Source organism: Chionomys nivalis, chromosome 12 (genome assembly GCF_950005125.1).
Source record: "Chionomys nivalis chromosome 12, mChiNiv1.1, whole genome shotgun sequence".
Classification (NCBI taxonomy): Eukaryota; Metazoa; Chordata; class Mammalia; order Rodentia; family Cricetidae; genus Chionomys; species Chionomys nivalis.
In genome coordinates this window covers 53716867-53730461 of record NC_080097.1, presented here as the reverse complement: position 1 = coordinate 53730461, position 13595 = coordinate 53716867, and the positions used below count along the sequence as shown (strand labels likewise).

Genomic DNA, 13595 nt, shown 5'->3' with positions numbered 1-13595 from the left:
AAAAAGAAAAAACAAAAGAGAAATATTCTAAGCAGAGGTCTTTGAGGCTTAATGACAAAGATGAGCCTCCCCATTGGCAAATTTACTAGAAGGACAAGAAGGATGGCCTCTTGCCACCGAGGGACGGACAGTGAGCAGCAATATCAGGAAAGTGCCAGGTCATATAGGGTTGGCAAGAGTATGAAGATGTTTATTTTTCCACCTAGATGACATAAACTCATCAATATTTTCTTTGATTGCCATGCAGAGAACAAGCTTGGAGGAGCAGAATAAACTGGGTAGGGAAGCGTCTGGAAGCTCAGGTGTAACCACCTCTTTCTCGGCATTCTCCTGTACCCAGCTGCCCTCATTCTGCAGCTGGGCTGTTTGTAAGCACCCTCTAGAACAGCAGTTCTCAACCTGCGGGTGGCAACCATCAAAAACAACGTATTTCCGATGGTCTTAGGAACCGAGACACTGCTCGGCAGCAAAGTCACAGTTATTTTATTTTATTTATTTATTTTTTTGGTTTTTCAAGACAGGGTTTCTCTCTGGTTTTTGGAGCCTGTCCTGGAACTAGCTCTTGTAGACCAGGCTGGTCTCGAACTCACAGAGATCCGCCTGCCTCTGCCTCCCAAGTGCTGGGATTAAAGGCGTGCGCCACCACCGCCCGGCCAAAGTCACAGTTATGAAGTAGCAACAAAAATTAATTTATGGTTGGTGGTTCCTAAGACTATCAGAATTCCATGTTTTCCAACGCTTGTGACCCACAGGTTGAGAACCACTGCCCCAGAATCTAACAGTACCTTTCCCTAACTATCCATGAACTACCTTGAAGACAATTAGCAAATGATAAAAGCAATGTTTCCGTTGAGGTTGTCCTGCCACTGTGTAATCAGAGAGTTTACATAGAGCCTGCTGGGACAGACCCTGACACTCCACAAAGCACATACCTGTGTGTCCCCAGTCATTCACACTTTACAGTGGTTGTGGTCAGCCATGAGGCACTCAGACTTGCTATCTTGATTACTAATCTACATTCTTTTAAATCCTTCAATATTTCAAATCCTTACTATCTTACTTTTACAAAGGAAGCCTGGAGGCTCAGTGGACCCGGGAGGATACCGTCTGAGCCGTCCTTTCCTGGATAGGCCCCCATGAGCACAGCTCCAAGGTAGGTGCTGATCGGTGATAAGCAGCTCAGCTGCTGGTGCAGAAAGACTGCAGCCACGTAGACAGAAGGATAAAGGCCAAAGCTCTACTGCCTGCAACTTCGGAGTAGCCAGAGGACCTGCTAGATGCTTTGGGGGTAGGAGAGCAGAAGGAAGTCCCTAGATGGTGCTGTTGAGCTGCTCAAATTGGTGTCTGCTGTGGTGAAATGACCCCGAGGGTCTTGTCTGTCTAGTTGGAGGGTTTTCTCTCCACCGAAACATTGTAAGCCTACTTGACTGACAGGTGGGATAGACAGTGTTTAGCTGAGTCTCTTTCTCAGTCCTACTGTCAGCTCTCCAGGATGTCTCTCTAACCCCACTTTACCAATAGACTGGTTTTTTTTTATGAGAATTTTTATTTTATTTCTGTGTATGTGTGTCTGAGTGAGTATGTTAGTGCAGGCGCCCGTGAAAGCCAGCTGAAGGTGTCAGATACCCCCGAGCGGGAGTTACAAGCAGTTGTGAGTTGCCATTTGGTTGCTGAGGACCAAACTCGGGCCCTCTGGAAGAGCAGCAAGCATTCTTAACTGCTGAACCAACCATCTCTCTAGTCCCGGATAGACTTTCCCTTAACTGGAGCCCCCAAGACTCATTCTGTATGACTAATAAAAACATGTCAACTTACCAATCTTCTTCCTCTCCTGAACTCTTTTTTTCACTGATTTCACATCAAAATTTCTGGCTTTACTAAGGTAACCATGATCTTCACATTCCACCAGTCCTGATGAATACAGCTGCAGGTTGGGAGAGGAAAAAGTCCAGAGTTGGCATGAAGTAGTCCTGATGGGTACAAGTCAGAGAGGGTACGGAAAAGGCCTAACCGGGAATACAGAGTGAACGATGGCTCTGGGTATTGGCCACTTTGCAGGTACATGAACACACATGAGCCATCGGCCTGCCATGAGTAATCTCATTCTCAGACAGGATGTGTGCTCTGTAACTCACCTCCGCTGACTCTGGACCCAGGCAGACAGTGGCCGCTACACCACTCTTTTCCTAGCCGAGGAAGGCGCAGCGGGCAGAGCAATGGCTGAAGCCCTGCAGTCAGAGTAGTAAAAAGAAGGGCAAGAGGCCATTCCTGGTGGCTTTCCAGGGCCCATTTCTTTAACTTCAAGAGCTATACCTACCTCCACAGCCCTTTGCTTTTGTTGTTGTTGAGACATGTCTTCCTATAGCCTGGTTGGCCTGGAACTCACTCAGAGGTCAACCTGTCTCTGCTATCTTATCTAAGTGCTGGGATTAAAGGCATACACTACTACACCTGGCTTTTATGATGTTTTTAAAAAAATATGATCTTGCGGTTGGGCTATGGCAGTGCACACTGCAGGCAGATATCTGTGAGTTCAAGGCCAGCCTGGTCTACAAGAACTAGACAGCTAGGACTGTTACACAGAGAAATCCTGTCTCAGACAAAAAAAAAAAAAAAGTGATTTTGCTATACACCAAGTTTACCTGAACTTTGACCTCTTTCCTGAGCCTTCTGAGCAGTGGAAATGTGGGTATTGGCTACTGCAGCTGGCCACAAACCCCCTTGTATGGTTTAGCAGGCACGAGTTTCTTTCCTCTTCAATATTCTAGGGGCTGGAGAGGTGGCTCAGTGGTTAAGAATGTGTATCGCTCTTCTAGTGTTCAGAGGACCAACATTCAGTTCCCAGCACCCACTTGGGGTAGCTCTCAACTGACTGAAGCTGGAGCTATCTGAAAGGAAGAACCCTCAATTGAGAAAACACCTCCATAAGATCTGACTGTTCGACATTTTCTTCATTAGTGATTGATGAGGGAGGACTGGACCCACTGTGGGTGATGCTATCCCTAGGCTGGTGGTCATGGGTTCTATAAGAAAGCAGGCCGATAAGCAGCACTCCTCCTTGGCCTCTGCCTTAGCTTCTGCCTCTAGGGTCCTGCCCTGTTTGAGAGTTCCTGTCATGACTTCCTTCAATGATGAGCAGAGATATGGTAATTTAAGCCAAACAAACCCTTTCTTCCCCAATTTGCTTTTTGGCCACAGTGTTTTATCTCAGCAATAGAAACCCTAACTAAGACAGCTTATGCCTGCCCTACTGTGGCACATGTCTGGAATAATACAATGTAAATGCTGTGGAAATGTTGTCTGCTATAATTGTTAAGGCAACAGGGTAAGGAAAAGAACATGTATGTTGAGTAGCAGGTGCATTTTTTTCTGACTATTTGGAATGAGTACATAGATACAGAACCCAAAGTGGTCCAAATGCACACATGACATAGAAAAATCTCTCTGCACGCTAAAGAGTCCTGTCACGTGGTCTCTGAGAAACCATCACTCTAGAAGGATTTGGAGGAGGTGGGAGCTGATGGCAAAGAGACATGAGGGAATGTTCTGGAGTCCTGGGAGCTCTCTGGAGAGTGACAGTGATCACATGGAGACATACATCTCTCAAGACTCAACTGCACACTTCAGGAAGCTTCAGTTGGCTTATGAAAAGTATGCCAATAAAATTTACTAAAAATACTGGCAAATTAACAGTCCATCAGAAATGGTTTAACAATAGGGAAAACATCTAAGTACACACAGGTTAAAAGGAAAAGGCTTTGGGGCTGAAAGCTTCATGGAACCAACATGTTTCAACCTGTCATGTTGTTAGGATAACAGGCGAAACTCCAATTTGGGGACTAGATGGTACTACAGACCCAATGCTAATGTCTGATTGTTGACTAAATTCTAACTAAATGAGAGAATGTCCTTGCTTGTAGAAATACTAAGTTTACAGGACAGATGGCACATAATCCCAAACAGACCTGACAGCTGGGTGTGGTGGCACATAGCTTTAGTTTCAGCTCTCAGAAGGCAGAGGCAGGTGAATGTGTGTTTGAGGACAGCTTCCTCTATATACCGAGATCCAGGCTAGCCAGGGAGTCCTGTCTCAAAACACACATGGAAAAAACAAACAAACAAAAAACAAACAAACAAGCAAACCAACCTGAACTAAAATAATGTACCTTGCTGTAGACAGAGATAAAAAAATAAATTTAGAAGATCGTTTCTTTTTTCTTTCCTTTTTTGGTTCTTCGAGGCAGGGCTCTATGTCACAGCCCTGGCTGTCCTGGAACTAGCTCTTGCAGACCAGGCTGCTCTCAAACTCACAGAGATCCCCCTGTCTCTGCTTCCTGAGTGCTGGGATTAAAGGTGTGCGCCACCACCACCCGGCTAGAAGATCATTTCAATAGATGGAGAGAAAACATTTTTAATGTGCTTTCAACACAAAATAAGAGATGACATCTGTGTAGAAAGAATAGTCAAGACATTTTTTAAATGAAATATTACAGTCTAAAGTATATGCAAATTTAGATGAGATTTTAAAAGCTATACTCCTAATAAAAACAATACTCTTGATAGAAACAAGACAAGGCTCCTAATTATCACCACAATAGAATGCTCCAGAGAAACTCAATGAAACAAATAGTTTAAGAGATCATAAAATTGGGGGTTGGAGGATGATTCAGTGGGTACAGTGTCATCAAGGTGGAAGTGCTCACATAGGCATCATGTTATGCTTTTAAATCTTTATTTTGTATCTGTGGGCATTTTGGCTGCATGTAAGACTATTACCACATGTGAAATAAATGCCCTCAGGGGCCGGATACCCTGGGACTGGGGTTATGGGTGCTTATGAGGCACCACATGGGTCCCAGAAATGGAACCGAGGTCCCCTGGAAGAGCAACCAGTGCTCTTAACCACTGAACCATCTCTCCAGCCCTACACATGTAGTTTTAAAGGTATTTTCAAGTAACTTACCAAACAGTTTTCATGAGCAGCTATATTCTCTGATCGTGCACAGTATATCACACTCCAGTCATGGTCTTCGGGGCAGAAGACACAGATCCTTTTTTCCATCATTTCTGGAGCCTGACGGTCCTCTACAAATAACATCCAGGTTAAAAACAGAAAAGCATTTCATGGCCTTGCTAGCTCTTCCCGTCTTAAGGGAGCTGATTTTTATGACAGTCTTAACTCCTGGAACAACGACAAAATCAGCAGTGTAAGGGGTAGCATTCTTGTGTGGCACAGCCACTGTTCAGTGTTCTAGACCAGTGCTGTCAACAGAAGCAGACAAGCCACAAAGGTGGCTGTGGTGTCACTGAAAAGCTTCCAGGGGCCTTACTGAATGTGTGAAATTAACAAGGAAATTCTCTGATGTCTGAGAGCTGCACTTGTCTTTGAGCAGAGATGGGAATTTAGAGTGGTTTGATACCATATCTATGTAGCGAAAATAGTAGTAGGCTCACCTCTGGGGTCTATGAGTTCTTGGTCAGATTTACAGTATCAGGTATGTGCTGCCTCCTGTGGGCCTTAAATCCAGGTAGAAATCAGTTGGCTACCCCTATAACACTTGTGCCATTATTGCACCCGTGAACATACATTGCTGTGCTGGTTGTCATGGGAACTTACAGTGTTCACAGCAGTGTAAGATTGTTGACTACTTTTTTTCTCCAACAGTCTACATGGCAACTTCCACAACTATGAAAACTAGCCAATAAGGAAGAACTTCCTGGTAATTGCTTAATTTCTCTGTGTCCCTTGACTAAAGTGTGGCATCTTCAGCAATGGAGTCTTATTTTCAAGTTCACAGCTCGTCCAAGTGTAGAGAGTAAGTGTCTGTGGCATGCTCAGCCATAAATGAGACAACCACAATAACCCCCCACGGCTCGGGAAACATTGTAGAAGAGGGGACAGAAAGATTCTAAGGTCCATAGAAACAGTGTCTTCTAGACATGACAGAAATGCTATAATCATAAATTCAAAGCAGTTGTGTTTGCAGCTGTGGGTGCAGCTGTCTTTGCAGCTGTGTTTGCAGCTGTGGCTGCCTGCACAAGACCAGCACAAGATCAGAGCAGTCAAAATTCTAGCTGAAATGGCGGGAGTGGGGTGGGGCAGAACTCAGGAGCATCTGCCCCATGGTCAGTTGATGGTTTGTGGGGGAGGGCGTGTCAGTTTTCTTTTAGGGTGTGGCCCCTGGTAGGTCCACCATGCTCGAGTGGGTGGCCACATACACGAGTATATGCTCAGCACAAATTGGAGACAGTAAACTAGTCCAGATGGAGAACAGATCAAGGGAAGATTTGAGAAACACAAGGCAAGGAAGGCGCAAGATAAAGGTCCCAGTTAGATGTAGCAGAACACCCCAAGCTTCTGGATCAGAGGCTAGATATACAAAGAGAGAAATTCTACCCCACTTCCCCCAAGAGGGTTTTAGGCTTAATGTAATTTCAACCCAAATCCCAAGGTTAAAGAATTTGAAAAACGCAATTATTAGGGAAGACTACGTGGGGATTGACAGTGAGGAAGCTCTGGAGAAAACAAGACAGGGCATCACACCTGCTTGATTTAGAGTCGTGTGCTCATAGAGCCACTTGGATAGATGGCTAGATGAAAACTGAAAGGACAGACAGCATAGGCAAAAATGGGTCATGCCCCACATTTGTGAATTCAGTGGCAGACACAGTGCTGCTATTCACATTTCTTCCCTAGCAGCACTGTCTCGGCCCATTTTCTCTATTGAATTATTATATTCTTACAGATTTATAAGAGCTTGTCACATGTTCAGAATATTATCGCTTAGAGCAAGACACCCGGCAACCTCCCCTGGCCTCTTCACGTACACCAGTGGACACCCCCTCACATGCACATATATCATACACATACATAGTTAGTATTTTAAAAGTCTACGTGACTCTTGGGAAGCAGAAATAGGTGGAGCTCTGTGAGTTTGAGGCTAGCCTGGTCTACAGGGTGAGTTCCAGAATGGACAAGGCTACACAGAGAAACCCTATCTTGGTGTGGGGGAGGGAGAGAGGAGAGCAATAGTCTATATAGGCTTTATGTAATAAATTTAAAACTATTTTATGGGGCTGGAGAGATGGGTCAGAGGTTAAGAGCACTGGCTGGTCTTCCAGAGGTCCTGAGTTCAATTCCCAGCAACCACATGGTGGCTCACAACCATCTGTAATTCTATCTGGTCCCCTCTTCTGGCATTCAGATAGAACACTGTATAATAAATAAATAAATAAATAAATAAATAAATAAATAAAATTTAAAAGGTAAAATAAATTATTTTATAATTTCTAATCTTAGGTAAGGGGGATATATTTAGAAGATAGTTAACTCTCATTTTCATAATATTAATATTGAGTTTATTTTAAAGTACAAGATGAACATATAACTCATATTCATAATGGTTAGCCATGGTTGTTTCTGGTCCTGTGGCTTCTATTTTGTCCCCTGACCTCCCACTAATATTGTGCTTAATTTTTTAATAAAAATTGTGTGAGTGTTTTGCCTGCATATATGCACCGCATGAATGCCTGATGTCTATTGAGACTAGAAGAGGGCATAGGATCACCTGGAATTGGAGTTGTTGTGATGGTTGTGAGCCAATGTGTGGGTGCTGAGAATCAAACCAGGGTCCTCTGTAAGATCATCCAGTGCTCTTACCTCCATCGCCATCTCTCCAACCCACTTTCAAACTTAAAAATTCAGAACCCTAGTTTTCTTGGGAACAAACCCATTCTGGGTGTGCAGGCACAGAGTATGGGAAGTGGCCTGGAGCCTCCTCTCTCCCTCACCCTACAGATCACACACAGATTAGCTAAAGGAAATATGTGCCACATGGGTATTTGTCTAGTGGTTACCATGTATTTTGGAGATTGGTACCCTGATTTGTGCCATCCTCTCTGCCTGGATCATCTTTACAAGTTTTCTACCTATGACTGACTCTTGAGCTGAAAAAGTAGAATAGGGGCTGGAGAGAGAGAGAGTGCTTGCTGTTCTCAAGGATCCAAGTTTAGTTCCCAGCACTCATGTCGTAATTCCAGCTCCAGGGTCTCCACACACAAATACATAAATATGTACATACACATATCAGCCACTAGAGTGCTGGCTCAGCACACAAGAGCTCTTGTTGCTCCAGTAGAGTACCCAGGCTCTGTTCCCTGCCCCTACTCATAACCATCTCTAACTCCAGTTCCAGGGGTGTCCCTATGCCTTCTTCTTCTAAACAACAGAGGCATCAAATCCACATGTGGTACAGACATATATTTAGGGAAGGCATTCATACATATAAATATTTAAAAAGTGCTTGTGGGGGGATGGCCACCATCTGGAATGACTCAGTCCCCTAAAAGCTTAGCTGTAGACATCTACCGAGTGAGGCAGGATGATGGTGGCCTGGGTTAAGTTTCAGGGACGGAAGGCTGCTTTTGCTGAAAATACTGACTTCACTTGGGCCAGGGATCACTGCAGGCCCTGGCGAGTGAGGGAAGGGACTGAGAAGGCTTGACATCGGTGCCTCCCTACTGGATCTGTTTTTTCTGCTTTAGCCTTTGTGTCAGATTTCTACTGGAGACACAAGGGGCGCTGTAATAGCCTGTCAACACTGGCGCTCGTTTCTGTTTCCTGTCCCCGAAGAGCCCTTCCTTTACATTCCTCAGTTCATGTCTTTCTAAGACGATTCCGGGAATCTTTGGATCACAAAACTGACAATACCATGCCCTCAAGAGAAGATCATACCATCACAAGGAGATTGTCACTATGGGTAGACCTGAAACATCAGCCCGTACACCTCAGGGTTCTCAGAAACTGATGGCTACTTGCAACCCCCACAAGCTGTCCCTTGGTATTCCCCAATTGTGCCAAACTGTTTCTCCTGTCCAGGTTTCTAGCATGCCCTCCCTTCCCAACAGCACGTCTTGCGTACTAACTTTAAAGTGCAGAGCTTCCGAACCTGTGAAGCAAGGACCCGAGAGGATGGAACCAGCCAGCCTACAGGATTCAGCCTCCTGAGGTCCCCAGTGCCTACAGCTTTCCCAGCAGCTGTACGCACAGCTGTGCCCTTGGCCACACCTTGCAGTCTCCATGGTAATTAAGGCTCCCAGGGCTGGGGGAAGGGGGGAGTGGAGAGTGGCCCCTTCCTGCTGGCCACCGCCTGGTACTCACCAGCAGGGACTGGGCCATCAGCCAGTGGTGTCTCTTGGGCCATGGCTATGCAGCTTTGCTCCAAGAAGTGCCGCTGATAGTTAATTTCTAGTTTCGTTTCTCTAAGTTCGAGTGGTGAGAGCAAGCAGGATGCTGGGAGGAGGTGCAAACTGGGGTAGTTTGCTTGCAGATCTTCAGCTCTGAATAGTGTTTTGTTTTTGTTTTTTTTCCTTTTTTTATGCTGTTCTCCTTTGGTAAGGGGAGCCTTAAAGTTCTAGCCTTTAAAGCTTCCCTTCAGGGTTCAATTAAAGACGCTACCATGAATAGCTAAAGGGGGAGGGTGAAGATCTGAGGGGTAAGAAATCTACCCAAAACAGGAATCATCTGTCCACATTTCTTTATTCTTCTTTCTCGTTTCTATCAATTCTCCCTTGCTCTTTGTTCTACCTTGTTCTACCTGTTACAAACGTTCCCGGTCATATATATTCTTAAAACCAACAACTCCCCAGCCCTAGCAGGTTCCAGGGACCCATAGAAAATAAGTGTTCTACACCCCCCCACACACACACACACACAGAGAGAGAGAGAGAGAGAGAGAGATCCATGGGAGTGGCTAGTAGACATCCAGCGAACTTGATAAAGTTAGTTAAGAAAGGAATTAAATCATCAGGGGATTCTTAGAGGTAAGGTTAGTGCACTACGCTGCATTATTAGGTTACGGTAGATAAAGAGCTAAAATGTTTATTTTCAGTAAGAATATGAGCAGGGCGCAGATTGTATTTTAAATCAGCGCACCGCTTTTTTCTTCTCCACGCGTCCATAGAATCAGGTAACCAAGCAAACTACATAAAAGGCTCTTGATCGGATTAGCACATACACCAGATGCTGTAGAGCATATGGGTCTAGGTCTGGAGTTAGACTTACTGCTCTAGGGGAAGAAGAGACCCAGGCCTCTAAATTAGCAGTTCTGGGGTATGCTGTTATCAGCTGCTCTGATCATGGGTGTTGTGTGTTTTTCTCTGGGTTGCAGTTAATTATTTCTTTTGTTGTCCTTGAGAGTCCTGAACTAAAATTCATCAGTAAACTGAGGCGAAAGTGAGCATAAGGAGTTAGGAATCTTTTGAGTGAGGTAAAAACCAGAGCAGCAGCTTGGGCAGGTAGTAATTCTATGTCCTTGGAGATCTGTGAGTATCTTAGATGGGACGCTCTATGCCTGACCCTAAGCATTGACCAAATGCCTGCTGATAAAGATAACTGCAGGAAGGCAGATCTCTGCACTTACCTAGGAGAGAGGAATGAGGCCTGGCGGTAGGAAATTGTTCTGAACTAGGGAATTAACTCCCAAATATGTAACAGAAGGGAAGTCAGCTAAAGCAAAAATCTATAGCAAAGGACAGTCACTTTATTCATAAAGCGATAATGCTATAAGCCTTGCCTTTTGGTTTAGCTTTTTTCTGGTAAGTCGCTCATGAAAAGATGACTGAGCAATTCCTGTGTAATGCTGCAGCTGTAGCAGCTTGGTTTCTCTGTCGATGTGATGAACACTGAGGCCCAAGATAACTTAGGGCGTTTTTGACCAACAGTTTAGTCATCATCCAGGGAAGACAAGGAAGAAGGCAGGAGCAGCCACGCTTTCTGGCTTGCCTCCCTTGGCTCTCTAACCTGCTTTGCAGTACAACCCACAACCACCTGCCCAGTGGTGGTGCTGCCACTGTGGCCCGTGCCCTCCTCCATCAACCAGCAGTCAGGAAAATGTCCTCCAATCCGATGGAGGCAAATCCTTGAAGTTCCCTCTTCCCAGGTGTGTCAAGTTGACAACCCCAAATAGTCCTCAAAAAGGTTTTTTTTTTTAAAAAAAAAAAAATGATAATAAACAAAAAACACCAGGAACCCCTACTCTTCCTGTTTTTAGCTTAAGAAACAACTGATCTGTATTTCTGAAGATTCTACCACACCCTTTGGCCTACGCAGTAATATCTTTAAACGAAACAAAATTAAGAATCCTAGACGGAGTTGTCAGTAAGGAATCTTTATTTAACACCAACGTGGCACAAAGCACCATGCAAATCCAGACTTTTCAGTCATGTGACAAACAGAAATATCCACGTAGGTACTAACATAGAGAAAATATCATTTGAAAAGCTCAGGGCTTTGCTGGGGACTTAAAGATAAACTTCGGGAGGTTGCACTGAGAGGACAAAGTACAGACAGCCTGACAGAAGAAAGGGCAACTAAACAAGGCAACTTGGACAGCTTGGGCAAAATGAAAGGTCCTAGCATAGGATGGGTACAAGACAAGTGCTTTCTCACACTCTTCAGAAAGAATAAATGAGAAAGCTGGGCAGTGGTGTGCACGCCTCTAATCCCAGCGCTTGGGAGACAGAGGCAGGCGGAGGCTTCAAGGCTAGCCTGGTATATAGAGTGCTTACCAGGACAGCCAGAGTTACACAGAGAAATCCTGTCTCAGAAAACCTAAAGAGCAAGATCTGTAATTCCGAGGAAAGCCTCTAACTTCACAGATAAAGACCATAGTAAGATTGGGGCGTGTTCAGATTGAAGACCTCAGCCCTTGGCACACATATATCCAAAGAGTCTAGAATGTTTGGGTGAAAATCTCAACCCAGTCCTTGGCATACATATATCCAAAGAGTCTAGAATGTTTGGGTGAAATCCCAACCCAGTCCTTGGCAGCCATATATCTAAAGAGTCTGGAATGTTTGGGTGAAAATCCCAACCCAGTCCTTGGCAGCCATATATCCAGAGTCTGGAATGTGCAGATGAAAGCTCCACCCCAAACCCCCTCTCCCCTGGGAGTTGCCTCAGTGCAGACTCTGCCCCAGAGAAAGCCCTCCGAACAATGACCTCTCCCCAGAATACTCAACACCACTCCCAAAGGGTATTTAAACCGTCCCCCAGAGAATAAACACATGGTTTTCCGGTCTTCCTTTCCAGTCTCCCCTCTGCAGTGTATCTGTTAAACCTGGGCTTTTTCTAATTTGGTTTGATTTGGTCTGATTCAGATTATTGAATTGGTGGAGAAGCTTAAGGTGCAGAAACTTTACAGAAAAAACAGAGGCTTTACAGGAACATATCCACATGAATGCTTGTATATGCAGGTACATACACATTTAAATAGTATATTTTTATTAGTGCGCATTTCAATGTGCACATGTGTGCTATGGCATACACATGGCAGTCAGTCACTTTGGATTACAGTAATTCTCTCCTATCATGTGGGTCCCAGGTGAAAGACTTACAGCACCAGTGACCCTGGAAGGTCCCCCTGCTGTTGCAGGGGACCACGTGACAGTTGGCAGGTAAGGGACAGACAGATACACCATGTTTGGAAAAGAGCTTGGGTAAGGAAATATTGAGAGGGTGTCGGGTAGAGAAGGATTATGCAGGGAGAGAGAAAGAGAGAGATGGAGGGACAGAGAGAGGAAAGAGGAGGGGGGAGGAGGGAGGCAGAGGCTGTCTCTTAAGAAGGGACAGAGAAAGAGGAAGACAGAACGAGACCAGCTTGCCTTGGTGGGAAGGGGGTATTGGGAGTGGGCAAAACTTGTCTCTCAAAGGGCAGACCAACATAATTATACCACCAGGGACTGAAGTCAGGTTGTTGGGCATGGCAGCTTGTGCCTTTACCTGCTGCGTCATCTCTTTGGCCCATAAATATCTTAAAAGTCGTAACTATTACAGCTATGAACCAAAATGGGATTCTTTAAAGGATTCTCCCTGGGCATGGGGGCACACACCTTTAACCGCAGTACTCGGGAAAGAGAGACAGGACAATTTTTATGGCTCTAAGGCCAGCCAGGGCTACACAGTGAGCCCCTGTCTCAAAGAAAGAATTCTCAAAGAAGACAAGAAAGCTCTTAGAAACAAAACTCACGCCGGGCAGTCAGGGGTGGAATGTGCAACAGAGAATGCTGGGCTTACTGCCCACCTGTAGAGAGCTGCGTGGAGCCGCACCTGATGGTGCTGACTTCCGCCCTCCGCTATCCCGAAAGCGAGTGCTCTCTGTAATAATCAACTCCTTATATGGCTAAGGCCTGACTTATGCTATTATCATGCAATGATCGTCAGCTGCTTGCATATGCGTGGACCTATGGACAGTGCCCACGTGGCAATCCGGGGTTGGCGGCCCGTGCCTATTTAAGGGCTGGGAGAGGTTTGCCCAGGGAGAGAGAGGGAGAGAGAGAAGCTGTAAATAAGGTCCTGAATAAACTGCTTGCAAGAAGATCTCCGGTGTTGCGTCTTCCTTGCTGGTTGAGGCGGGCGCGACACCCACCCAGTCTGGATAAAATGGCAAGCCAGGTTCAGTGCAGACTGTCTCAAGGGGACGGGATGGAGACTGATAAAGTGGAACACACAATGACCATATTTATATAAACCAATAGAAATAAAAAATTAGCAGACTAGAAAAACACAATGCAACAGATAGTTTGAAGACTGGGTA

The 13595-nt window shown here is 45.2% G+C and overlaps 1 protein-coding gene across 1 annotated transcript in view; it reads right to left on the bottom strand.

Annotated features, from left to right (window-relative positions):
• The window catches only part of Setdb2 (SET domain bifurcated histone lysine methyltransferase 2), a 64940-nt gene that overhangs the window by 12148 nt on the left and 39197 nt on the right, over positions 1-13595 (bottom strand). Inside the window, 4 exon segments of the mRNA XM_057785654.1 lie at positions 1816-1830; positions 1832-1924; positions 4964-5074; positions 12202-12215. Of these exon segments, the coding sequence (XP_057641637.1) occupies positions 1816-1830; positions 1832-1924; positions 4964-5074; positions 12202-12215 (233 nt within the window).